This window comes from Notolabrus celidotus, chromosome 12, assembly GCF_009762535.1.
Source record: "Notolabrus celidotus isolate fNotCel1 chromosome 12, fNotCel1.pri, whole genome shotgun sequence".
NCBI classification, from domain to species: domain Eukaryota; kingdom Metazoa; phylum Chordata; class Actinopteri; order Labriformes; family Labridae; genus Notolabrus; species Notolabrus celidotus.
The window spans coordinates 13,822,708-13,848,673 of record NC_048283.1 but is presented as its reverse complement, the minus strand read 5'-3'; the positions used below and the strand labels follow the sequence as shown (position 1 = coordinate 13,848,673).

Below are 25,966 nucleotides of genomic sequence, written 5' to 3'. Positions count from 1 at the left end.
CTCCGTTGCCTACTTTTCCTCTTACAGCACTCTTCTCCTGCACGCTAGTTTAACCCCCCCTCCCTCCCCACATCGCTAATCTCTCTCCTTTTCGCCTACTCCCTCTCCCACACGTTGTCCTCTCCGAAAAAGATGAGAGGGGTGCATTTCTGTATGTGTGATTGATATGTTATGTAAAGACACTTGCCAACAACAGGCTAACAGTATGATTACAGCAGCACTTAGGTTTTTATCTGAGGACAAATTTGAGTTAAATGTATTCAGTGGGCGTTCAGTGCGCAAATATGAGTAAATTCTCCCTGTTTGTAGCTCGATTTGAAGCTGTACTACTTTTTGAAAACCTCTCACTTTAACTCAGTGTTCAAAAGAAAATATCTTTGCGTTCCTCTGTATCTGATGTCCGTCTCTTATTACTGGGGTTTATATGCTTGAAATAATCAGAGGCTGCTGAACTTGAGGTCACTGAGTTGGATTGTGCAGCTCCTGCCAGTGTTGTAATTTGGCGGCAGGGGGCACAGGGAGCAGATGGCACCGACAGACTGTAACTTACCCAACAGAGAGGGGAGGTCAGGGCATGCTGGGAAAGACTACAGAGACAATGAGGAGATAGAAAAGCTAAATGCACGAGGAGCATTGTTAAGTATATGGGAGATGCATAATTCAGATTTAAGTCGTGACATGAAACACATGAATCTTTTACTGGTCGCGTTGATGAGCTGACTGATGCCCTTTGACCTCACTTTGTGGCTCACAGAGTGCACAGTACACACACAGTCACCTTGGCAATGACAATCACTGTCCCCAAAGCTATGACATCACTCTAAAGAAAAAAAGAGATGATGAGGGAGGAGGAGGAGGAAGATAGAAGTCAGGGGAGGGAGGGAGGGGGTCCATCTCTGGCTCTACAAAACCTCTGCAGCATCCCAGCTGATACCCTAGCATTCAGCTTCTGCCAAGAGGACAGACGCAAGAGGCGGAAAATTCATCCTTTCAATTCCATCACAGAGTGAGGAAGAAGAGGAGGAGGAGCCAGCTGAGTGAGATAGTGATGCTCCCCATAGCAGGTGCCAACAAGTGAGAGGTATCTGAGAGACTGAGGACGTAGGACATGGAGCAGAGTCTGTGAGAGCAAGAAGACGCCCAGAGCTCTTTGTGAAAACAAACAACAGGTGAGGCATAACTTTTCTCTCAGGTCATCATCTATACTTTTTATTATATAGTTTTTTTTCATTATGATTTCCTTTTCTAAAAAAGGGCAGAATAAATCAGATAAGGACAGGTTATTGCTAAACGAAGCGCATTAATTGCATTTCCACACTTCAGTCTCTATCAATGCTAGAAAAACAAATTTCTAATTCTTAAATGTAAAGTTGGGAAAAAATACTTGGTACAAAATGTTAAAATTTCAAATCTTGAATTATTTGGAAATGAAAATTATAAATGTTCTGAATTTTGTCATGGGTTATTACATTGTATTTTTAGACTGAACATTGAAATGAGAGCTTTAACAAAAAAAGTATACCTTTTAATTTTATTTTGTCATTCGTCTTATAGTTTTAATCTATATATTATAGTGCAAACTGGACTAAGGATCAAATCTGCTTCAGCTAGATGAAAACTATTGAGTAATTGTCTAAATATTGCAAGTTTAAAATGTTAAATTTACAAATAAGTCGAATATGTAGTTAGATATTGTTTGATATATATGTAATGTATGTGTATAAATCTTATGTGCCTTGGCAACATGTCTTTGTTCATGCCAATAAAGCATATTGAATTGAATTGAAATTATTACATTGAAAAATACCTGAGTGAATGTGAATTGGTTTAATTGCGTCTGCGTTGAATTGATGACTCTCAGGTCATCATCTGAACTTTTTTATATGTAGTTCTATTTCAACTATGATTTCAATATCTAAAAAAGGGCATAATAAATCAAATAAGGACAGGTTATTGCTACAAAGGAAGGGCGTTAAAATTTTGATCCTCCAGCATAAATGATTTTGTTTGTATGTAACTATAATGAATGTAAACAATAATGATAACAATATTATCTACTGCACAGTTTTAAAAAACAAAGTTCTCATTGTGCTTTCCATGAAACATATGTTTAAGTGTTTTTATATGATAACTTTTATCCAAGCACTCCTCCACACAACTCTATCTGTATTCTTTCTTTCACAGTCGACATATATAAATCCTTCCTGCTCCAGTTCTACTTCTCTCTCCGTCATCTCTGCCACCATGCTGTTTCCTGTGCTGCTCTGTGCCGCTCTGCTCCTCTTCACACCGGCAGAGATCTCAGAGGCTCGCGCTTTGCACCCTTCTCCTGATGCTGTGCAGGTACGAAGGGAGGATGGAGGCAAAGTGGAGGGGGTGGGGTTGGGAAGGTGGAAGGGAAAAATGGGAAGAAAAAAGTGGATTGAGGAGGATTCAGAGTGGATGAGGGATGTGAGAGAAGAAAGGAAGAGGAGGAGAGAGTAATGAAATGTATCACTGATTGAATTATTTCCTCTCGTACTCTCTCTGAACATTCAATTCAATTTATTTCCCTCTTGTAGTTCATGGAGCAGTTTCTGGAGCGCTACAATGACCTTCTAACCCTGGACGACCTGGAGAACCTGTTGAACAGCCCATCAGAGGAGCAGTCCACCTTCTCCTCGGGGGCCAAAGCAGCTGAGTTCCCTAAGTGGGCTGACACACAAACGCAGGCTGAGACCCCCTGGCTGCGTCTGCTGAAGGGAGCACTGACCAATCAGAAGCGAGCGGAGCCAGACCGGTCACGGAGGGGATGGAACCGAGGATGCTTTGGGCTCAAACTGGATCGAATTGGGTCCATGAGCGGCCTAGGCTGTTAGTGAGGAAAAACTAGAGACTGATGACATCCTGCTTAGAGTACCATGAGGGTAAAAACACACATGCGTAGACTACATGTAGTGTGGTGTAAACTTGCTAATGTGGTTTCATCCAGCGTAGGTACCCATAGATCAGACGCTTGACACTATTGTGGCTGTTGTAACAGAGCAGCTGTAGTTTGTTCCATGTGTAAGTATTAAACTGAGTATTAGAAGATGTGAGCTATGTTTACATGAAATCATTATCTTTGATTGTTTAGCTTTTTTAAGTAAAACAACACTTGCAGTTGTAAATGTAAACCTGTTTTGTGGTCAGAGGGTTGTCTGTGAAATCAGGCGTGGAAATCAGAACAAGATGGCACCTGTAGTTCCTGCTGTTTGTTTTTGTTAACCTTTGATTTGCATGAATAAATGGATTTGACATTAGCAAGGTTATGGGTTTTTTTCCGCTCACAAATAAAATGTGATTAAAAATCCACATCTATCCCACACATACTCACCAATTTGCCACCTGTATCCACACACGTCATCTCAATTTTTCCTTCAAAGTGGGGCTTTAATTTTTCCTGACAGATATTTCTTCTCTGTCAAGGTGCTTCATTGAATCTCCCCATGGCAGTTCAAGTCACTTATGTCTCCTTCCCCTTCACTCTGGAGTATGGGTAGCACTTCATAATAACTCAATCTTATTCTTACCCTGAAAATAACTAAGAAATAAAATGTGTACCGTGTCACCTTTTTCAGAGAGCATTGCATAATTTACAACATGATACTTCTGGAAATCTATACATTAATATGACTCAATGGTGCAAAATGAGGTCTGTGTATCAGCGATTTTTCTAATCAGAGGAAAAGCTGTAATTTCCTCTGAAGGAATGGGCTTTGGTTTATGTTCAAATAACTAACCAATACATTTTAAGCTACCGGAACACTTTAAACTCATGTGTACAGTATCTCTCAAAAGTGAGTACACCCCTCACATTTCTTCTAAAGCGGATGCACAAGAAAGCCCGCAAACAGTTTGCTAAAGACAAGCAGACTAAGGACATGAATTACTGGAACCATATCTTGTGGTCTGAGGAGACCAAGATAAACTTATTTGGCTCAGATGATGTCAAGCGTGTGTGGGGCAACCAGGTGAGGAGTACAAAGACAAGTGTGTCTTGCCTACAGTCAAGCATGGTGGTGGGAGTGTCATGGTCTGGGTCTGCATGAGTGCTGCCGGCACTGGGAAGCTGCAGTTCATTGAGGGAACCATGAATGCCAACATGTACTGTGACATACTGAAGCAGAGCATGATCCCCTCCCTTCAGAAACTGGGCCACAGGGCAGTATTCCAACATGATAACAACCCCAAACACACCTCCAAGACGGCCCCTGCCTTGCCAAAGGATCTGAGGGTAAAGGTGATGGAGTGGCCAAGCATGTCTCCAGACCTAAACCCCATAGAGCATCTGTGGGGCATCCTCAAACGGAAGGTGGAGGAGCGCAAGGTCTCTAACATCCATCAGCTCTGTGATGTCGTCATGGAGGAGTGGAAGAGGACTCCAGTGGGAAACTGTGAAGCTCTGGTGAACTCCATGCCCAAGAGGGTTAAGGCAGTGCTGGAAAATAATGGTGACCACACAAAATATTGACACTTTGGGCCCAATTTGGACATTTTCACTTAGGGGTGTACTCACTTTTGTTACCAGTTGTTTAGACATTAATGGTTGTGTGTCAAGTTATTTTGAGGGGACAGTAAATTAACACTGTTAAAGAAGCTGTACACTGACTACTTTACATTGTATCAAAGTGTCATTTCTTCAGTGTTGTCCCATGAAAAGATATATAATTAAATATTTGCAGAAATGTGAGGGGTGTAATCACTTTTGTGAGATACTGTATGTGTGTTTACAGGTTTTTCATTAGATAAAGTGTCAAAATTACAGATTAGTTTACCTTTAATTGATCTAGGTTTGTAGTTGCTACACTAGATGGCAGTGTCACTCCATGTTTTTATTCATAGATCACCACACAGACTGCCCCTCTGGACTTTGCACTGGGCCAAAGTAAAAGCCTCAAGTTTTGGAGTCCTGTAAAGGCTATTTTTACAGGCACAGGCTGTTTGGCTATTTATACATTTTGTAAATCTCTGATAAGGTAAAGCAGAACATAACATTTTTTGATTTATAGAAATGTTGCTAAAACTGTCAAAAAAGAAAGAGACTATTCCTCTGAACTTAAATATAATCTCTCTGATATCTTATTCACTGGCTGCTCTGCGCTGAGTAAAGTTTGTCTGTTGTAATAGAGATAGAACATGTGATCTGTACGTGTCTGCATTTACAGTACTGAAAGTGTAACAGGGACCAAGTGTTGGCTGTCCAGCCAGTGTCTAATCTTAGCCTGACCTTTACTTCCCTTCACTGACCTTAAACTGCAAAGCAGAGGCCAAGACCTGGCATGCAGTCTGGGTTGTGTTGGTTGGGGTATGCCTGGACTACTGGACTGCAGCCATGATGCTCAGCAGCACTGTCCAGTTTTAGTGCCGAGCTGCATGTCTGCTTGCCTGCTGTGCAGTGTTTCTGATCAGATGCTGCCGGGATGGAGAATAGAAGCTACTAATTGTGATCTCTTGTCTAGTCAGTGATGTGATGTGTTGCACGGTCACAGTCTGCTGTGCTGAAAAGATGACACGCCATGGGTAAGGTTTCAGTTCCCTGTCTGGGTTGGCCCGCTGCTGAGGCCCAGTATACAGCCAGGGGGATGTCCAACAGAACTTGCATCCACATTTCTCTTATTTAACATTTTATCTCACCCTCTCTGAGTCTGGGTTGGATTTCTGAACACGCCTGACACAGGCACAGGGTCCTTTAGGGTCACGGGCCACTAGACTGGAGCCCTTTAAAGTGACTGTTAAAGCTTTTTGTTGGGAGGTCCATGAACAATCCAAAACAGTAATAAAATGCACAAAACTTCTTCATAGATTTGTAAAATGTCCACAAACAAACAAACAAAAACAACAACAAAAAGTGAAACCTCCATTAAGCATACCAAAACAGACACAAAATGACCTCAAAGAGAGACAACAACTACAAAGAGATACAAAACACACCAGCAAGACACTGACAAGAGAGACAAAGTGACAACTAATGATAAAGACCGACTGCAAAGAAGCTACAAACATTTTCAAAGAGAGGCAAAACAACATAAAAGAAATTAAAGAAAGCCCAATAAAGAGTAACAAAAACAGATTGAGACATTTATAACTTTGAGAGACACTAAGCCATTATAAAAAGACTCAAACAAAGATACAAAGAGACATTAAAGCTACAAAGAAATACTGAACAACTACAAAGAGACACACACCACTTTCAAGGAAAGAAAACAACCACAGGATGACATAAGAAGCTGTAAAGAAAGACAAAATAAACCATAACGACACAAAGTGACCACAGAGAGACACTGAACAACGACAAAGAGACAGAAAGCACTTAGAAAGTAAAAAAAATAGTGGAAACCCTAAATGAAGAAGATTTTTAAATAGCACTATAGCAAAGTTTTTGCACTGTTTCAAACTGTATTCTATTATTTTTATTAGCTTGCTCTTTTTAATTTTAGCTTATCTTTTTCTAGCTATTTCCTATGTTTATCTGTTGTTGTCGTTGCTAGGGTCTGAGAAAGAAAAGTAATATCAAATCCTATGTATGTCTGGTGCATACTGCAGTTTTTTGATCATAAAGACGACTTTGAACTTTGAACTTTTTCAAAGTTTTTCCATATCCCTGGCGTTTGGATTTTCACACATTTGTAGCCAGATGCACATTGCGGTGTCTCATCAACCAGTCATACTTGGAGTCTTTCCAGACATGTCCTATTATTCCACTGTGAACAATAACACGTGTCTGGGGCAGAACACTTTGCCAGAAACCATTTTATACCAACAGAGAAAACTGTTGGTGAATTTTTTTCAGCATTCATATTCTGTGTTAACTAAATCTGTTCTTAATATCCTGACAAAGCTACAAACTGTGTAAATGGACTCAATCAGACTGAAGATGACTCCTCTGCACATGCGTAATGGTCAAATGTTTGTAACCAAGACTCAGCTGTTGACTTCTGACGAGGACATGGGAGGCAGAGGAAGACAGGTAGCTACAGAGAGTGTAAAAGTGAAGGGTCATGGTCTTTGGACATCAAATGTCACAGCTGGGATGACAGAGATTTGATCCCTCGTTTGCTCCCTTAACATCTCTGTGTGCCTGAATTTACTGAGAAGGTCAGTTAGAGCCCCTATCTTTTTTCCAGTCCACTCTCTGAGGGCTTTAATAAGAGAGTGTCTAAATCTGGACTTCTTAAACACAAACCAGAAAGGGTGACAGATAGAAAATATTTTTAATAAGCCAAAAGGAGCTGATAATAGAGAAGTTTCAGGCTAATTTACTCACATTCTGTTACAGAAGGGACAAGCTAAAATGCCTCTTTAGAGCCTGACGACCTTGACATTCAGAGGGGGCGGGGCGAGGAGCAGGGCCCAGTGAGGGGGCGTGGCTTCAAACTCTGGTCAATCATAAAACCACACTGCAAAACTTTGATCTTCCCCACTCACACCCGGAGTCGCGAGACAAACAGAGGCATCTCACAAACGGTAAACATTTTTCAAATTTAATTTTAATGTCAAAATGAAATTTGAGGAACTTGTCGTGCCTCAGCAACATGCTGCATGACAGAGTGACTTAACTGAAGTCAGCTGGGGACAATCTGCATGGACTTGATTGAAAATGATTAAAAGTAAAAGGGATAAATATGTTTGAAGAAATTGAGTCTGCTTCATGGTCTGATTTCAAGCATAATTCGTGCTACATATGAGGATTTTAAATGTCTATTCAGCGACACACTGCGGTTTCATCATGCAGGTTAAAGTCAGGTGTTGTAACTTCAGATTTACTCTGAGGTTGACTTGGACTGTGGTCATAGATAGCTTATCAGTGCCATTCTTGTGTATGCTCCTTTTAAAGTCTTTGTGCTTGAAGATAAGCATCCTAGAAGCTCTGTTATCAAGTGAAAGCTTTGGTGGTATATTGATAATTAACAAAAGTATTATTTTTTCTCTTGTCCTGTCTCTTTCCAGAGGACTTGAACAACTCAGGCAAAATGGTCAAAGTCGGTATCAATGGGTAAGAGTTGCTTTACATACACACACACCTGACAAATCACCAGTAGCACCTTAATTATGCAATATACTCTGAACTCCAAAATGTTTCAGGCAAGTCTTTGCATTACACAGCCACACCCCTCTCATCTGTGCCCATGCAAAAGTGAATAACTTACTCATTAAAGCTGTTTTGTTTGTTTGCACAAATGCATTCAAAAAAATGTTAGTTAAAATTAACTCCAAAGATTTTGGAAGATAAATGTAAAATTGGAGTGTTTTATAGTTCTTTAACACTCAAGACCCAAAAGTGTACACACTGGCCCTCAGTATAGATAATTAAGCTAGCTGAAAGTTTTTACTTGCTCAAGCTCAGGCTCTGAGTTGCAGGACATCTGCAGTCTCCAATGCAGTCATGAAAAGCTTCCCTGTTCAGCAAGTCGAGGAGGGAATGTGTTTTTCAAATGAAGGACATGCATAGATGCAGACCTGTGAGCTTCCCTCGTGTTTTCCTGATCTTTGAACTTTGCCCCTCAGCAGATAACAATGTGGGCAGTGGCTTCGACATGAGGGTCATTCAACAGTGGATTGTTTTTCTGCTTTTTTAAAGCAGGGGGAAGAGGACCTGCGTAACTGAAGTGTATCTGAACACGCATTCAGTGACGTTAAAGTCTACCTATGTGCTCTTTATCTCTCTGCCTTGTTTCCTCCTCCCCTCAGTGTCTGAGGACAGAGTGCATATGTGCCAGGATTTTTTGACCCCCCAAGTTAAAAAGTAACTCAGTAGCTGATCAAACAGTGCCCTGCTGTCACCAGGATTACCACATTAGAAGTTCGACTTTAGCCCCAAGAGAGGAACGTGAGAGCTGTGCAGCCATAAGCTGAGCAACACACACCTCCCTCTGCCACTCCTCCTGATCTCTGCCCTTTCCTGGGGAAGTGGTTCCAGGTCTCCTGGAGAATTGTGTGTCCCACACAGAGAAAAAGGCTTAACTGTGATGTGCTGTAGGCCGTGCCAAGGTTGATGTGAATGCCAAAACCCTAAAATAACATCATTTATGATTTGTTTTCAGGCTGATTATTTTCAATTCATACACATCTGGAGCTTCATTTTGCTGTTATTGTACCCGAGTCTCATCTTGTGACTTCGGTTGGTCTAAAGTGATGTCATACCACCATCTAGCTGCCACACTAAGATAGAACACTCTTCACTTTTCAGATTCGGCCGTATTGGTCGCCTGGTGACCCGTGCTGCTTTCACCTCCAAGAAGGTGGAGATTGTGGCCATCAATGATCCTTTCATCGACCTGGAGTACATGGTGAGTTCAAGATTGATCCAAATATGAGGCACCAGATGTAAGGTTTCAAATCAGCACCAGCCATCATTGGATTTTAAACTTGGGAACATTTCATTTTTGTAGATGGTAATAGCTTTTTAGTTTTTTTATGAGCTTGGATGTTGTGAAGTCTCAGGGAAAAGGGAATCTTCCAGGATAAAAATGAATCTTAAAGGAGTAAAATATTTTATATTGTGTTTTTATTTTTCAAAAATATCTTGATTTATTAAATTGCTAATTTAAAAAATAATCTCCTACTTTTGTCAGCTTATACTCCGGTGTCTTATTTTATCTTGTAGGTCTACATGTTCAAGTATGACTCCACTCACGGCCGTTTCAAGTGCGAGGTCAAGATTGAGGGTGACAAGCTGGTGATTGATGGACAGAAAATCACAGTTTTCCACGAGTGAGTTCACTGCAGTTTAATCTCAATTTCACAAGCGAATACACGAGCAATCAGGACAAATGAGTAAACACTTATTAAAACTGTAACCTTCTGTTTTCCCTCGTCTTTTTCAGGAGGGACCCGGCTAACATCAAATGGGGCGAAGCTGGTGCCCATTATGTTGTTGAGTCCACCGGTGTGTTCACCACCATTGAAAAGGCTTCTGTACGTACTCGGTCCTGCACCAAATAGTTCAAAAAGAATATTGCCTGAACAGGACATGGATTGAATATGATTTCAAAACACATTGCAGGCTCACTTGAAGGGTGGTGCCAAGAGAGTCGTCATCTCTGCTCCCAGCGCTGATGCTCCCATGTTCGTTATGGGTGTCAACCATGAGAAGTATGACAAGTCCCTCCCCGTCGTCAGGTAAGAATTTACAAACCGTCATAAGCTGTTTTTATTTTTCTTTTATATAAATTCAAGTGGGTTCCTCATTTGTCTGTATTAGCTACCCAGGATAGAGGTGTGATGGGCTGAATGACTTTCATCTTAAGAAAGCCAAATCCTGCGCACACCTTCTGAACTTCCATCATCAAGAATGTTTTCAAAGTCTCGAAGGAGGTCGAAGGAGATCAAAATATTTGTGTGATCTATAATTTATGATGCTGATAAGCATCTAGAAATGATAATCAGGGTTTTCTTTTTTCTCTTTTTGTAACTCAGGTAAAACTGTTCCTGAAAATCTAAATCTGAAGGCTTTACTAAGAACCCAAAGACATTATCGTTCACTCTTTGTACACTTGTCCCTTTTGTAAAATTGTAAGACTGCCTTTTTATTTTAAAATAAAGGATGGTTAAAGTTAACTGATGCTTTTATTATGCCACTCCATAGCAACGCTTCCTGCACAACCAACTGCCTGGCTCCTCTGGCCAAGGTCATCAATGACAACTTCGGCATTGTTGAAGGGCTGATGGTGAGGATTAAAAGACTTATCTGGGAAACAATCTGCAAAGCGACGCAAAACAGCTCCCATAACCACTTTAACTAAACCCAAAATGCTTACATGACATTACAGTTATTCAGGGTTAAACTTCATTCAATCATCCTAATCTTTTTCTGCCTTGATGTCTGTCAGAGCACTGTCCATGCCATCACCGCCACCCAGAAGACTGTGGATGGTCCCTCTGGTAAACTGTGGAGGGACGGCCGCGGTGCCAGCCAGAACATTATCCCTGCCTCTACTGGTGCTGCCAAGGCTGTGGGCAAGGTCATCCCTGAGCTCAACGGGTCAGTGACAAAATGCTCTCCTCTTATTGCAGTTGAAGGTTATTGCCCATACCTAACCAAAATTAATCTTTGACTTTACCATCTGTGTCCCTTTTTTTTTTTTTTACAGCAAATTGACAGGCATGGCCTTCAGGGTCCCCACCCCCAACGTCTCTGTTGTTGACCTGACAGTCCGTTTGGAGAAACCAGTGAGTGACAGCAAGCTTAAAAAACACATTCATTACGATTAACAAAAAACAAATAAAGATAGAAACTTAGAACTACTAACCGTGCAACATTCTGACTTATTTTCAATGTCCAAAAAGACCAAGAGTGTAATACAGGCATGTCCAAAGTACAGCCCGGGGGCCAATCGCAGCCCAAGGTCCATTTATTTATGGCAATCAATCATCTGTACATTTGCAATTTCTTTCAAGTTCACATACAAAACTAAAGTCAATCCAGAAAGGCTCAAAAAGCTTCATATTGACTACCTGTCTAAAAGCCAAAGCACTGGGAATTCTGCAAGACGGCAAAAAAGAAGAAACACAAGAACTCTTAGAGATGACAGGTTTTCAAATTAATGATTTTATCATGATCTGAAAATGTTCTTGATGAACACTAAATGTTCAGAAGACACAAAAGAGGAACAAGACAAGATCAGAATTAGGAAATTGTACAGAAAAGGGAAACATTTGGTGCATAAAAAATGTTCAGAACTCAGGAAAATAATTATTTTGTTATGAAATGTTGTCTGCTGGTCAGAACAATCTTAAAAAAAACATGAAAAATAAATGTGGTGACATCCAGATCCTGATCCTGCCATAGGAAAATAATAATACAATATTTTTCCAACATTGCCCGACCCTTCATTGGTATTTACAGTTGCTGAAATTAGCAATCAATTACTTTTTAACAATTTATGTCAGAGGAAAATGGCTACAATGTGACAGTGTAGTATTCCCAACTGTAGCTTGTTAATTTATTTGACCCAGGGCATATTCAATTATCCAAAAGTGTCAGAACACCAAAAAATCCCAATCAGATTTTTTTTAAATCTAATTTTTAACTCCATTACTAACCATTTAAATCAAGATTTATTGCAATGGTGTTCTTTAATTCTCACAGATCATGGTTCAATGAGGATAACTAATTTCTTTTAAATTAATGAAATTAAAGACCTAAATATAAATACAATAGTTTTACATGACATAGATTTTTGTTTATTTTATTTTATATTTATATTTTCTTTTTTTTAATGAAGTGAGGTTGATAAATTAACACGACACCTCTTCTGTCACATGCTGCCCAGATTTTTATGCTGCATTTAGCTGGTTTGGAAGGCATATATTACCTAAAATAGAATTTAAAAAGGGTCAATTTGACCCTCAACATAACATGAGAATTAACACACCTATGTAAATATATCTGTCTTCATTCGATCATTAGAAGAGAGATTTTATGTTTTTCTGAGGGACTGATCATGGATATCATTTTTTCTTAGATGACGAAATTTTGAATAACACCTTTATTTTCTTTCTTTAAGTTTTGGTAAATATTACTAGATGAAAATAACAAGGCTTCTCTTTTCAACAGGCCAAATATGATGACATCAAGAAAGTCATTAAGGCTGCAGCTGATGGACCCATGAAGGGTATCCTGGCATACACAGAGGACCAGGTATGTGTTATCCCCCCCCGTGATGTGATCTGTAAACTGTTGGGTTGATTTAATGTTCTTGTTGAACAGGTCTTACTGTCTCTTTCTCCTGCAGGTTGTCTCCACAGACTTTAATGGTGACTTGCACTCCTCCATCTTTGATGCCGGCGCCGGCATTGCTCTTAATGACCACTTTGTCAAACTGGTCTCATGGTACGCCTCTCATGATGCATTACTGTAACATCCTCCTGTTCTTTTGCACTGAATCATACTCATTGCTTTCCTCTGCTTCTTAACTAGGTATGACAACGAGTTTGCATACAGCAACCGTGTATGTGACCTTATGGCCCACATGTCTTCAAAGGAGTAAACCAGCCAGCCAATTAGCCATCCCTGTACTATGCCACATCACCTACATCCTCCTCAATCCAGAGTTACATGTGGTGCAATAAGACATTGTGTTATCTGTGGCTCAGCCTGGTTTCCATGAGATGGTCGACCCCCATTAGATGCCTGAGGAAAGATCCCACAGAGAGCAAACAAAACAGATTCAAATTGGTGACCAATTACTTTTTTTGTATTTGTTAAACTCCCTGTTCTGTTCTTGTGTGAGATGGAGTGAAGGTGTGAGAGCTCATTTGTCTGCAGTGCTGAAGAACTGCAGATAGAGTTGGAATAAAGTCCTCTGTTTGTGAGATTCATTGCCTCCCAATCTCTTCTGTCACTACACAGAAAAGGATCTATAGAAAAACTGCTCCCGCGGGATACACAGATATACGCTGATATCGGTAGATGGATTCTTATGTGGGTCTGTGACCTATGCAGAGCTTACAAGAGGGTATCAATCCATGCATCTGATAAATTTTCCTGTGAGTGTAAAATCCTGAATGGCCTGGTCATTAGGTTGGACTCCAGAACAAATATCTGCAGGTTTTGCTGCATCTAATCGGTTATTTACAACCACATCTATTTATACAAACATTAACATGTTATTCTAACAGGTCTCTCTCTTTGTCCTGTTCAATATCTAGTTAGCCATTGAAGCGTGACAAACAAGACAAAAGCCCATTTTGATAGTTCAATGAGAAGGTGTAATGTCTGCAGGTGAATTACACTCACAAAAATGAAGTGAAAATTAATTTTAAGAGGTTGTTCATGTACATGAAGTAAGTCAGGCAAAAGTGACAGACTTATTTGGTCACTTTTGAAGTCATTGGTTCTGGTGGAATAGAACTACCCACTCATTGCTGGTTTAACAGCTCGCAGATGCATTTGAGACTGTGTCTAATAAAATGAGCACACATTTGAATTTATTTATTTATTTTAAACAGAGTTTTATTGTTTTTTGTTTTTCCACAAACGGAAGAGAATTAAATCAAATCATACATCTTGCCTTCAAACCACATTACACATTTAAAATAAAACATTAAGAGTATATAGACATTTACATCAGAAAGAGAAGAGAAGGAAGAAGAGAAAAAGAGTAAAATAAAATACATAAATAAAACAAAGTAACATATTGCCACTATATCATACCGTACATTCCAAACAAGGAAAACTCAGCCACCAGAACCCCCCCCGGATCTCATCCCGGTACTTAATGGCAGTCAGGGTACCTCTGGCTAGCACATGGAGGTCTGTGCAGCCATCCAAGGATATGCCTCCCCAAACCATCACTGATCCACCGCCAAACCGGTCATTCTGGAGGATGTTGCAGGCAGTAGAACGTTCTCCACAGCGTCTCCAGACTCTGTCACGTCTGTCACATGTGCTCAGTGTGAACCTGCTCTCATCCGTGAAGAGCACAGGGCGCCAATGGCGAACCTGCCAATCCTGGTGTTCTCTGGCAAATGCCAATCGGCATGCATGGTCTTGGGCTGTGAGCACAGGCCCCACTTGTGGACGTCTGTTCCTCATACCACCCTCATGGAGTCTGTTTCTCACAGTTTGAGCAGATACATGCACATTAGTGGCCTGCTGGAGGTAACTTTGTAGGGCTCTGGCAATGCTCCTCCTGTTCCTCCTTGCACAAACGAGCAGATAGCGGTCCTGCTGCTGGGTTGTTGTCCTCCTACAGCCCCCTCCATGTCTCCTGGTGTACTGGCCTGTCTCCTGGTAACTCCTCCATGCTCTTGACACTGTGCTGGGAGACACAGCAAACCTCCTTGCCACAGTGTGCATTGGTGTGCCACCTTGGATGAGCTGCACTACCTGAGCAAGTTCTGTGGGTTGCAGACATCACTGCATGGTACCTCTAGTGGTGAGGGCACTGGTAAAATGCAAAAGTGACCAAAAATCAGGCAGAAAGGATGAGGACAGTGAAATGGTCTGTGGCCTCCACCTGCAGAACCATTCCTTTATAGGGGTTGTCTTGCTAATTGCCTCTCATTTCGACCTGTTGTCTGTTCCATTTGCACAACAGCAGGTGAAATTGATTCACAATAAGTGTTGCTTCCTAACTGGACAGATTGATATCCCAGAAGTGTGATTGATTTGGAGTTACATTGTAATTTTTAAGTGTTCCCTTTCTTTTTTTGAGCAGTGTATAATGATAACTAAAGGCAAAGCTAGCTAAGCTATACTGACAAGAGAGACTTAAGAAAAAAAGAAAAAGGAGGATGCTTATTGATTAGCTCTCTGCAGGTTTGACCATCTTATGTCATTTTGTCCCCTCATCAGAAGTTGAGTCAGCTCTTTAGGTAAATAACTGAACACAGGAGACCACATGTCAATGAAGTGCCTCTCATTACCCCTCAGAACCGCGCTGATCCTTTCATGAGGAAGGACCCTAAATAACTCTTGATACCACAGCGTAACAGTGGCGGTTTATCTTTAATCCAGTTTATCAAAATACATTTTCTAGCCAATAACAGCAGTTTGTCACACAGTTTGAAATGTGGTCGTGTTAATGCAATAGACCCGAGTCCCTCTTGATGCAGGTCCGGAAAATGCCACTCCAGTTCTTTTGAAATTGCAGAATCTTCTGATCACTTTGCACTGCCAAAAATAGTGATAGTAGGTTCCAATCTCCCTTCCACATTTATTGCACAGGGGAGAGGTCTGACGATCCATCTTATTTAGTATGTAAGGGGTTATATGTAAGCGATGTAAAATTTTATACTGTGTTTCTCTGAGTCTGTTGCACGTGAAGGTTGATCTAACTACCTTAATGGCCTCCTGCCAGTCATCCTCAATGTGTGCTGTGTCAAGGTCCCCCTCCAATTTCTGTGCAATGTCTCTTACATCACCTGGACCAAGAGAGCAAATCAATGCATAGAAGGCAGAAATATAATTTGCGATATTTTTACGGTCAACAAAGAATCTCTCTATCTCATTGTACATAACCAAAGCTGAGAGAGGAATGTTTTTCGTGCTATGAATCACTTTATACAGTGAAACTTCCTTTTATTTTCCTGCATTTTTGTGAATTGAAATGGATCCCAATATTGCTGACTTCACAGCAAAATCCTCTCAAGAAAAAAAAAAAGGATTATCTAAATTCCTCTATCTCAAATCCTTCCAAGAGATTGCTTACTATAGAAATGGGATGTCAGTTCTTACTATAAGTGAATGAAGATCTCTGAGTTTAGTGGTCCCAAATACAGAAATACCAATAGTGTATTGATGTGTCATTTCTGCATTTGGTCTAATGGAGGGTCTAATACTTCAAGACATCTACCTTTGCTTTAATCTTCAAAAAATCAAAGCCACAGCTTTCCATGATAATTTGTGCAACTTGTGCGAAGGTTCATATTATATTTATGTATTCAAATATACCCTCTGTCTATTGCGCACTTCAACTGTGAAAATGTCTTATTACCACAATTACATTATTCACTACAGGGCTGCAGTGATTGCTTCGGGCATTCATAAAGATAACAAAAGATTCATTAGATGGAAAAGAAAGACAGTGGAAATCTAGAGAAGAGAGCCAAGGCTGAATGATAGGTTAAAGACCATCAAGTACCCCCTCCTCCACCTCTCTCTCTCTCTCTCTCTCTCGTTCTCTCTCATGCACACACGGTTCCTTGGTTTGCATGCTTCTGTTGATCATTTCACATCCAGATTGTTGGCAGTAAATTGTCTGACTTGCTCTCTGAGATGCACACGTGGATTTACAGATTGAGAATATTTAGATGTCTTAGTAGATATCTGCTATCAAGAGGAGTTGAGAGATCACAGGAAGAACAAGAAGAAGGTAAGTAGTTATGGTTTTCAAGTGTTTTTTCTGAAGACATTTGTTACTAACATTTTGTGGGAGAAGCCATTCTGTTTTCAGGGGAATTTTGTTGCCTGGTTAATAAAAATCTTTGTTTAGTTATTATCTTTTTATGTTGTCTGATCATCCATTTATCTTTTTGTGTCACTTGTAGGGACAAGCTGATTACCTGCTGGTATCATATATCAATAACTGAGGAGAGAGAGTGTTGCTCTTTCCACTTTTAACTGCTTGTTATGCAGGATCATCAACAGGTCTTTATTTATTGAAGTCACTCATATATGTACAACTACGTAGATGAGCGTACATGCTCATGAAGTTTCATGTGGCAGGATAAAACATACTTGAAATATACCTTATATATAAAGAGTAAGGAGGTGCAGTGGGTAGCGCTGTTGCCTCACAGCTAGAAGGTTCCTGGTTCGAATCCCCGGCTGGGCTAGGTGCCTTTCTGTGTGAAGTTTGCATGTTCTCCCGTGCATGCTTGGGTTCTCTCCGGGTACTCTGGCTTCCTCCCACAGTCCAAAAACATGCTCAGCAGGTTGATTGATCACTCTAAATTGCCCGTAGGTGAGTGTGTGCGTGAATGGCTGTCTGTCTCTCAGCCCTGTGATAGGCTGGCGACGAAGCCGGGTGGGATAGGCTCCAGCCCCCCTGTGACCCCCAACGGGATAAGCGGTCAGGATAATGGATGGATATAAAGAGTACCTCTGATTGCACTTATACAACACAATTGTGAGAAAAAATACTTCCCAATAATAATCCTGTGACACTCACAATCAATACAAATGAATGGTTGATTTTTGCAATAAAGCTCTAAATGAAGTTTCAACCAGAGAAGATATGTCACCATTACAGTGAAGATGACACTACATTATCCTTTTGTCCTTCATTGATCCGTCATTGTTTATGTGATATTATATTGTTTTTTATGGAGGAAACTCTTCCCAAGAAGCACAGTGATTTGGGGCAAAGAAGAAGAGAAACTAGTTGCAAGTTTGCTTTATTTTGGATTTGCTAACACTGCTGGGTCAATGAGCATGATAAACACAGTGGAAAAAGAGAGATCTTTCAGAAAGCTAGAAGAACAATTTGTCATATGAGCACTACTTGAGCTTTAACCTCAGTCATATGAGCTGCTCTTTTGCCTCTCACTCTATCCCGCATTACATGATCCTGGTTCTCTAAAGCTATGCTGTTATTTTTGTCTGCACATTAAGAGCAGAAGAGAGATTAAAACTCAGAGAAAATTTAAGCTGAAATCCTGCAGAGATCAGGATAAAGTTGTCGGTTTGTGCTGTCTAACATTCAACTCCTTCCACACAGTGACAAAGTAATTTTTCTTCTCCTCTTTATTTATATCTTCAGTGTGTCTCTGAAAATCCAGGAGCGTCCTCTCCTCTCTTCTCCTCTTCTTTCTTCTGCGAGGGTCAGTGCAGGACATCCATGGGAGAGAATGGCTCACAAGGGAAGGCCTGGTTTGGGTCCTCGTCCATCCATCCAATGTTCCTCTCCCAGTTGCCCCCCTCTGCAGACCTGGTCGTTGCCGTCTTCCTTGCCTTAACAGGTATGCAAAGGAACACTTTTAGCATTCTGAAAGATCATATTCTGGCAAGGTTTTCAGTTGCAAACTCGTGTTTTAAAGATAGAGAAATTATGTAAAAATCCAGCCAAGTCTCCAAAACATCAAATTAGCAAACTACAAATTAATTGAAAGTTTCGATGGGACGACAGTTTACAGTCAGCCACTCACTGAACACAGCTTTAAAAATCTATCTCAAGTAGTGTTAAATACTACCTATCTTACTGAAAGCTATTTTAAGGGGAATTTAATGGAAATATTAAACTCATTAAAACAACATCCAGTCTGATAGTTTGTTAAGGTGCATGTTGTGACAAAACAGGCATTTAGAAAATGACCCAAAATGATGACAGTGTCGTGAGAACTGCAGGATTACAAGTGCTCTGTGACTGACATGTTCTTACTTATTCATGATGGGGATAAAGATTATTCCTGTTTCTATACTCTGCAAACACAAAACACAGCCTCAGTAAAAACAGCATAGTTCACGCTGTCTGAATACCAAACACCTGCAGTGAGGTGACTCTAAAACATCTCCTCCACTGTTTGATCAGCTCTTAGAGTCTACTTGTTTATGTACATCAGGCTCTGTTCATTCGCCCCCTGTGGAGCAGCATTAGTGTTCTGGTGCGTGGACAGCAGCTGATTGGCACGTGATTAACAGGAAATAACTGTGCATTGATCCATTCTGAAACACCTCGGTCTAGCCCACTTCATCATGGACAACAGGCGCATGAAGACCACATGTGAAGTCACTTAGAGTAACAACACTGTGTTCTCCTTGTTACCCCCTAACAAACACTCTTTCTCTCAGGTTTGACATCAGTGCTGGGAAATGGCATGGTGTTGCTGGTCTACATTAGGAAAAGAAAGAAGCTCAGACCTCCAGAGCTCCTCACTGTCAACCTGGCTATCTGTGATTTTGGCTTCAGCCTCTTTGGGGCGCCATTCTTCATCATTTCCAGGTGCATAATTTTGACATTTTGATATAAGTGCAAATACCCCTTCCCTCCCTCCCTTATACACCACTGCCTCACTGGAGCTTCAATTCATGATTTCAGCTCAGGACTGTCACTTGTAATAGATTTTTTTCACAGTGTTGTGTTGTTACTTTTACTTCAGTAAATGATCTGAAAGCTTTCTTCCACCTCATGATGTGAGTAAAATTCTAACATCATGCAGAGTAGAGACAGAAGGAGTTGATCTGTTAATCTGTTCTGTCCCTCTGTCAGCCTGTGTCATGCCTGGGTGTTTGGGGAGTCGGGGTGTCTCTGGTACGGCATTCAGGGCTTTGTGTTTGGCATCGGCTCTATGCTCACCACCTGTCTCATCTCTGTGGACCGCTGCCTGAAGATCTGCTGCTTAAGATATGGTGAGTAATAATGATAATCAGAATAACTTTATTTGTATAGCACTTTTAAAAACAAACTGCTTCGACAAGCAAAGCATGGCAGGATTCTAAAGACAAAATGAAACTTTGACAGACAGAGAGGAGTGTAGGAATTCTAACAATGCAAAGACAAAATACAAAGCAGAAGATTGACAAGAATAAACACACATTAAACAGAATAAAGTGGTGAGACAGTAGATCAATAAGTCATTGTTGAATAAGTTTTTCAAAAAATAAATAAATGAAAATAGATTAGTTGAGCTCATAGGACTTGCTATTACAATCCCTTACAGATTAATCAGCACTGGTGTTGAGTGGGTGGGGGTAAATGCTTCATTGGGGTCTTCAGGTGGGAACCCTCCTTCATTGGTGTTTCATTGATAGGCACACGAAACCTCCGCAGGGCTCAGCGGCGACACCGGGCATCCCAGGTGTGCCCCCCTCTGCTTTTACCCCCCTGTTAATTTTGCAGTCCAGATGGGGTCCTTTCTCTTGATCCATAGCCATCTGCTGCTTTGTTCGGCAGCTTCCGACATTGACCTGATGGCTTGTCGGTTGGCCTGTCCTCGCAATCCCATTCCCTTGAGGAACTTGGAAGTAGATGTGGCCACAAACCCTCTACATCCAATCTCGACAGGAAGCACTTGGGCACACCAGCCGCGTTGTTCGGCTGCTATGTCGGTGTACTTTAGCCGTTTCCGTTCATGTGCTTCCCTAACTGCAGCCTCCCATGGTTCAGTTAGTTCAACAATGAACAGCGACTTCTGGGAGGTTGACCACAAGACCAGGGGCCTCATGTACAAACGGCGTACACACAAAAACGTGGCGTACGCTCTTTTTCACGGCAAAGTTCAGATGTATCAAGAGTGAAATGACCGTGGAAATGTGCGGTGCCTCACGCCAACTTCATGGCTGGCATCCGTACGATCCTACAGCTGTTGATCCTTGCGCACAGATTCAAACATCTGGATAGTTTTGTGCGGACGATGCTTTCTAGATTTGAGCGTACGCCAAATTTCAGTAGGAAATCCATGCAAGTCTTTGTACATGAGGCCCCAGGTCTGGCCTGAGGTTCGTTGTTATAATCTCAGGTGGGAACACAAGTTTCTGGTCTAAATCAACTTGCATTCTCCAGTCCCTGGCCACGTCTAGAAGGGTTGCTTCCACTCTGGCAGTTGGTTTTATTGGAAGCTGTCCTGCTGACAATAAAAAGGTTTTCAGAATAAGAAGATGACATCACATCAGAGAAAACAGAAAATGGAAAAGGATAAATTAGGAACATTAAATAATAATAAAAATAAATTTAAAAAACAATAAATAATCAGATAAAATTATCAAATGAAATTGAAACAATGAATTAGTTGGATAAAACTAATATGAATAATAAATAAAAATAAAAAGCTATTAAAAGGATGAAGTCACATGAAAGCACGTTTGTAAAAATGACTCTGCGAGCCTTATCCCCTCAGGGAGGTCGGTCCAAAGTTGAGGGGCTCTAATTGAGTCTAAGTATGCAATCCACTCAGGCATGCACTTTTTCTACACATGACTGAATAAATAGGAATAATTCTTCCCTCAGGCTTGAGATCACATAATATTTACACATAAAACATGTTGCCTGAGTCACACAAATTCCTTGAAGTGATTTCCATACTTCTCTCCTCTTTAGGTCAATGGATTGAGCGGCGGCATGTGTATTTGTCTATAGCTCTAGTGTGGGTTTACACATTGTTCTGGGCTTTACTGCCTGCTTTTGGAGTTGGAAGTTATGGAGCTGAACCTTATGGGACCAGCTGCACAATCAACTGGTAATCCCTGATTTAAATTTTCCTGTGTTATGTTATGTTGTTAACACAAACACAAAATCTGCAGGCATCTGTGTTATCTGTGTATTCGATGATTTATATTCTCTGTGCATTAGAAAACAACCGACACCTTTTTTTTTTCCATACTTCTATTTCAAGGTGGGGAATGAGGTCATCTCTAAATGACAGAATCTATATTTTCTTCATCCTCATAATGTGCTTCGGACTGCCGATGCTCGCCATCGTCATTTCTTATTTGGCCATCCTGCTGACGGTAAGGACAACTGCTGCTTTAAGAAACACAATTAAGATTTCAGGAGCATTGTCTGTACCTATAATTACTTTATCTTGATAGCTGACTCACTAATTTCAAGAAACTAGGCACAGCAACAAATGTTTAAATCTGGCACCCTCTAGTGGTAATGCTGAAGAAGACACTTTTTCAGTAAGCAGTGCACATTAGGACATACTCAGGCAGAGAAGCTGCTGCAAAGAAGTGGGCACAATCATAAAGGCTGAGAAGTTCAAGCTAATGTTGAAGTACATTAAAAATGCATTATTTTTTATGGACACCAGGGGGCGACTCTGGTATTTAAAAAGATGTGAGGTTACACAGAAGTCTAGAAGAAGATGATCCTATTTCTCACACTTGATTCAAAAAAACTAATTGTGCAAGAAACAGCCATAATAACAAACTTGAGGCTTCAGAGAAGTAGTTCACAAACAATGAGGTGACATTACAGTTAAGTCCACTAACTATGCTTGGCCTTATTTACACAAATTAAATAAACTTTGTGAGAAAGTACCCTGGCTTTTGGTTAATCGACCCCAGAGATCCTGCAGTCACAGTTTCCCTGTTGCTTTGAGATAACTTTATGGATTTCAAATCTCTTAAAGAATATTAATCTGTGAGATGCTTTCACTGTCAGGTCTCCAAGTAAAATGGTTGTAAAACAGATTTAAGTTTGGCAACAAAGTTTTTTCCTGCAAACACATTTTTTCAGAAACTAAAAGGCCCCTTTGAGGAGTTGAATTGAATGGTGAAATTAACTGATCTTACTGTGCTGCCACAGGTGTGTGATCCCGGAGAGGCATACAGGTTTTGATCTCTACGCTGCAAAGCCTGGTTGTCATCAAGCGGCAGCCTCCAGTCTCAAAATATGAAGGCCATGTGGAAGTGTTATAAACTAAAGTTCATTGAGCGCCCGCCTTAGGCTGGCTGCAGATACACTGGAAACCACATACACACTAATTCAAAAAAGATGATCTTAAAAGCAGAAATAAACATGTTTACAGCCTGGTTCAAGAAACGGCTTCGGTCTAAATAAGAACACGACTCACCTTACTGACAGGCGGGAACACTGTAGCTGTTGGCGAGGAGGCTCAAAGCCCGCCTCTTTCCCTCACACTAACTCAACAGCAGTTAGGTTGCGTTCAGCATTTCCAAAATGGCTCCAGCCGACGATTGGCTTCAGAACAGATGGGTGACGTCACAAATACTACCTCTAATTATAAAGTCTATGGTTGTCACTCTAATTTGGGAATTTGTTTGATCACTGCTGTCACAGACAATCATAGTGAAAATCATCAGCCAGGTCACTCTTGAATTTAAACCTCAAGCCACCATAGTAGACTAAGCCCCTTTGAACTATGATGCCTATTTATGACCTGCAGAAGTGAATGAGCCCATAAGAGACAATATTGAAGCTTTCTGTATGATCATTTTTAATGCCTGTGACCATCCTGAGGGGGGTGGGTGTCCGATGAGACCATCGACTGCACATTAAAGGAACAGCCTCTTTTTTTTTTTTTTTTTTTTTACCTTTTCCACTGTAATATTCACACTGAAATGGAATTTTTTTGGTCACATCGAAATGTGTTAAATAGAAAACAATTGACTATTGTTGCGTTTGACCATTAATTTACAAAGAAAATACATTTTGGGGGACTAAAACTGAAAATTTTTGAAAACAGGTTATGGAGATTTTTTTTTTCAAATGTCACAGTTTATGAGCAGATTACTTCCTGTAGCATGCATTAAAAACTGCTCCCTCTTTATAAATAAATACCCTATTGTGCATAATGGTACAGCCTGTATTTGAGAGGTTGAACCCCATAAAGCCCCAGGCTGATTTAAACCTGAGGTTACCCGGAGACCCAATACTTTTTCGTCTAAGGTCTGACACCTGACTCTGAGACCTGAGGATGCCCTAATATGTAGGCTACACCATAGGCGTATTAGGCTACATTACATGTGTATCCTTTGTTGAAATATTCCCTTATTATTTCCATCTCCTCTTCCATTCCCACAACTCAGTATAAAATTCTTGCAGGGACTCAGCTGAGTAGTAGTAATAGAAACAGGAAATGACGTTGACCTGTTGGCTTCTGTCCAATCAAAAACAAGAAGTGTTGTCCCTACCCTTTCTGTTTGGTGAAATGTTATTATGTTTTGCCTTCAGGGCCACCATACAAATGTGACAGACCCAGCAGACACCAGCTATAAATATCAAATCACAGCCATCCAGAATAACAGCTGACACATACAAGTAGTATATCCACAGCCAAATTGAGCATCAAGGATTTGTAAGCATGACTAGGCCCTCTCTTCACCAGAGAAAGATGTGCTATAATGACAACTTTACACAAACATCAAAACGTTATCTATCAGAATAATCAAAACGATTTTTGACTCAAATCTAGATCTTTGTGTACAAACAAGTTTTTCATATGTTGATTTATTTTCAGGTCATCAGATCTAATCGCACCCTAGCATCTATTTCGTCCTCCTCCGTCAGTCACACCAGCAAAGACTTGAAACTTGCAAAGGTAAACACAATTGGGATCATTCTTTGATACGCATCCTAAAGAGGGGAAAAGTAACACAATGTGTGTATTTCAGATGGCTGCTGTGGTGTGCAGTACCTTCCTCCTGGCCTGGATGCCCTACGCTGCTGTGTCTCTGGTCTCTGCAATCCTTCCCAGAGATGACCAAGAGGCAGCAAACACCTTACACACTATGGTGGAGGACACAGCTGGATCACATGCTCTCAGGATCCTGGACATCCCCTCTCTGCTTAACTGGACAACTGCAGAATATAAAAGACAAATCCATTATGATCCTGAGAGCAAGTGGAGTGAAATTAACAACACAAGTTCTGCCTCCATCACCAGCCGGAGTGATGTTACTTTCAGTTCCACCCTGGACAAAGAGGCAGAATCAATGACCAGGAGCCCCCAGCCGTACTCTTCTCTGCCACCTGTAGTCACTTTGATCCCTGCCATGTTTGCTAAGTCCCACTCCATGATCAACCCTTTTATCTACCAGATCATGAACAAAGAGTTCAGGGATGGTGTCTATGCAATGGTATTTGGCCAAGAAGGGGCAGAAAGGAGGCAAGCGCAGGGAAGGAATGAGAGCTCCTGTGAAAGTAAGGAGTAAGGATGGATTGAAATCAACCCTTGTATGACTTAAACATTGTTAAAATTTTGTTTTGTGCTTAAAAAACTTCAAGAAAAGTGTCTTATTTTTCTTCTTTCCATTTTAAGGGAGCCTCAGCACATCCTTTCGCCAAAGCCGGAGGAGGAGCAGGAGCATGTCCCTATTCGTTGGAAGAAAAAACAGAAGTTTGAAGAAATGTAAGAGTGAAGGGAGCAGTACTGGTGGAAGATCAAACTCATTGGCAGATCATATCTCAGTTGGGGCTGATGCCTTGGACCTTGCCTCCTTGCACACTCGAGGAAATGTGGAGAGACACTTTTGCAAAGATGGATGGAATACATCCAGCACTTTCACTGTCTGATAGATACTGTAAATAGATGGATGGATGGGCATATGAAGGATGGAAGTATGGATAGATAGATAGATAGATAGATAGATAGATAGATAGATAGATAGATAGATAGATAGATAGATAGATAGATAGATAGATAGAAGCTAAGTATGTGTGAATTCACTGTGGGTGTAGCATTTCAGGGCCTTTTTGGAGCCTAGAATAGGTCAAGTATCCCCAATTACAATAAATTCATTGAGAAATAAAAACAAAAAGAAAATTGCACTTTTCTTCATTTTAAATGAAGGCTTAAAAATATCACTAGCCTGATGTTTCAGTTATGTTTTTGTTGCCTTGCTACATCCTCCTACATCAACCTCCTGACTGCTGCGTACCTTGTTTATTTGATTTAACATAAAACATACAAAAACTTAAAACATATCTGCACATACAGGTTTTAAAGGGTATTTTTTAACAAATTGGCCAATAATAAGCTAGCTTTTCTAAGCGTGGAAGACAGTTTGCTACCAATAACAGACATGTCCATAAAGTAGCCT

The 25,966-nt window shown here is 40.7% G+C and overlaps 3 protein-coding genes across 3 annotated transcripts; all 3 read left to right on the top strand.

The window, feature by feature from the left end:
- The first annotated feature begins 932 nt into the window (after positions 1-932).
- wu:fj39g12 (uncharacterized protein LOC563937 homolog) lies at positions 933-3,280 on the top strand. The gene is made up of 3 exons (XM_034697342.1): positions 933-1,169; positions 2,185-2,343; positions 2,562-3,280. Exons 2-3 carry the CDS (start codon positions 2,245-2,247, stop codon positions 2,856-2,858), a joined length of 396 nt encoding a protein of 131 aa, XP_034553233.1. The 5' UTR covers positions 933-1,169; positions 2,185-2,244; the 3' UTR covers positions 2,859-3,280.
- Positions 3,281-7,375: 4,095 nt separating this feature from the next.
- Positions 7,376-13,337, top strand: gapdh (glyceraldehyde-3-phosphate dehydrogenase). Its single transcript, XM_034697339.1, has 12 exons — positions 7,376-7,485; positions 7,969-8,014; positions 9,209-9,308; positions 9,626-9,732; positions 9,846-9,936; positions 10,025-10,140; positions 10,607-10,688; positions 10,851-11,002; positions 11,112-11,190; positions 12,578-12,661; positions 12,756-12,853; positions 12,941-13,337. The coding sequence occupies exons 2-12, from the start codon at positions 7,992-7,994 to the stop codon at positions 13,008-13,010; spliced, it is 1,002 nt and encodes a 333-aa protein (XP_034553230.1). The 5' UTR covers positions 7,376-7,485; positions 7,969-7,991; the 3' UTR covers positions 13,011-13,337.
- A 5,006-nt stretch (positions 13,338-18,343) lies between these two features.
- opn9 (opsin 9) lies at positions 18,344-25,593 on the top strand. The gene is made up of 8 exons (XM_034697347.1): positions 18,344-18,426; positions 19,256-19,406; positions 19,674-19,813; positions 21,501-21,639; positions 21,796-21,910; positions 24,385-24,465; positions 24,539-25,067; positions 25,186-25,593. Exons 1-8 carry the CDS (start codon positions 18,363-18,365, stop codon positions 25,437-25,439), a joined length of 1,473 nt encoding a protein of 490 aa, XP_034553238.1. The 5' UTR covers positions 18,344-18,362; the 3' UTR covers positions 25,440-25,593.
- The last annotated feature ends 373 nt before the right edge of the window (positions 25,594-25,966 follow it).

Coding starts and splice junctions, on each gene's coding strand:
- wu:fj39g12 (XM_034697342.1), top strand. CDS start 2,245: ATGCTGTTTCCTGTGCTGCTCTGTGCCGCTCTGCTCCTCTTCACACCG. Junction 2,344..2,561: donor CTTCTCCTGATGCTGTGCAG/GTACGAAGGGAG, acceptor TCCCTCTTGTAG/TTCATGGAGCAGTTTCTGGA.
- gapdh (XM_034697339.1), top strand. CDS start 7,992: ATGGTCAAAGTCGGTATCAATGG. Junction 9,733..9,845: donor AAAATCACAGTTTTCCACGA/GTGAGTTCACTG, acceptor CGTCTTTTTCAG/GAGGGACCCGGCTAACATCA. Junction 10,141..10,606: donor AAGTCCCTCCCCGTCGTCAG/GTAAGAATTTAC, acceptor GCCACTCCATAG/CAACGCTTCCTGCACAACCA.
- opn9 (XM_034697347.1), top strand. CDS start 18,363: ATGTTCCTCTCCCAGTTGCCCCCCTCTGCAGACCTGGTCGTTGCCGTC. Junction 18,427..19,255: donor CGTCTTCCTTGCCTTAACAG/GTATGCAAAGGA, acceptor TCTTTCTCTCAG/GTTTGACATCAGTGCTGGGA. Junction 21,911..24,384: donor ATTTGGCCATCCTGCTGACG/GTAAGGACAACT, acceptor ATTTATTTTCAG/GTCATCAGATCTAATCGCAC.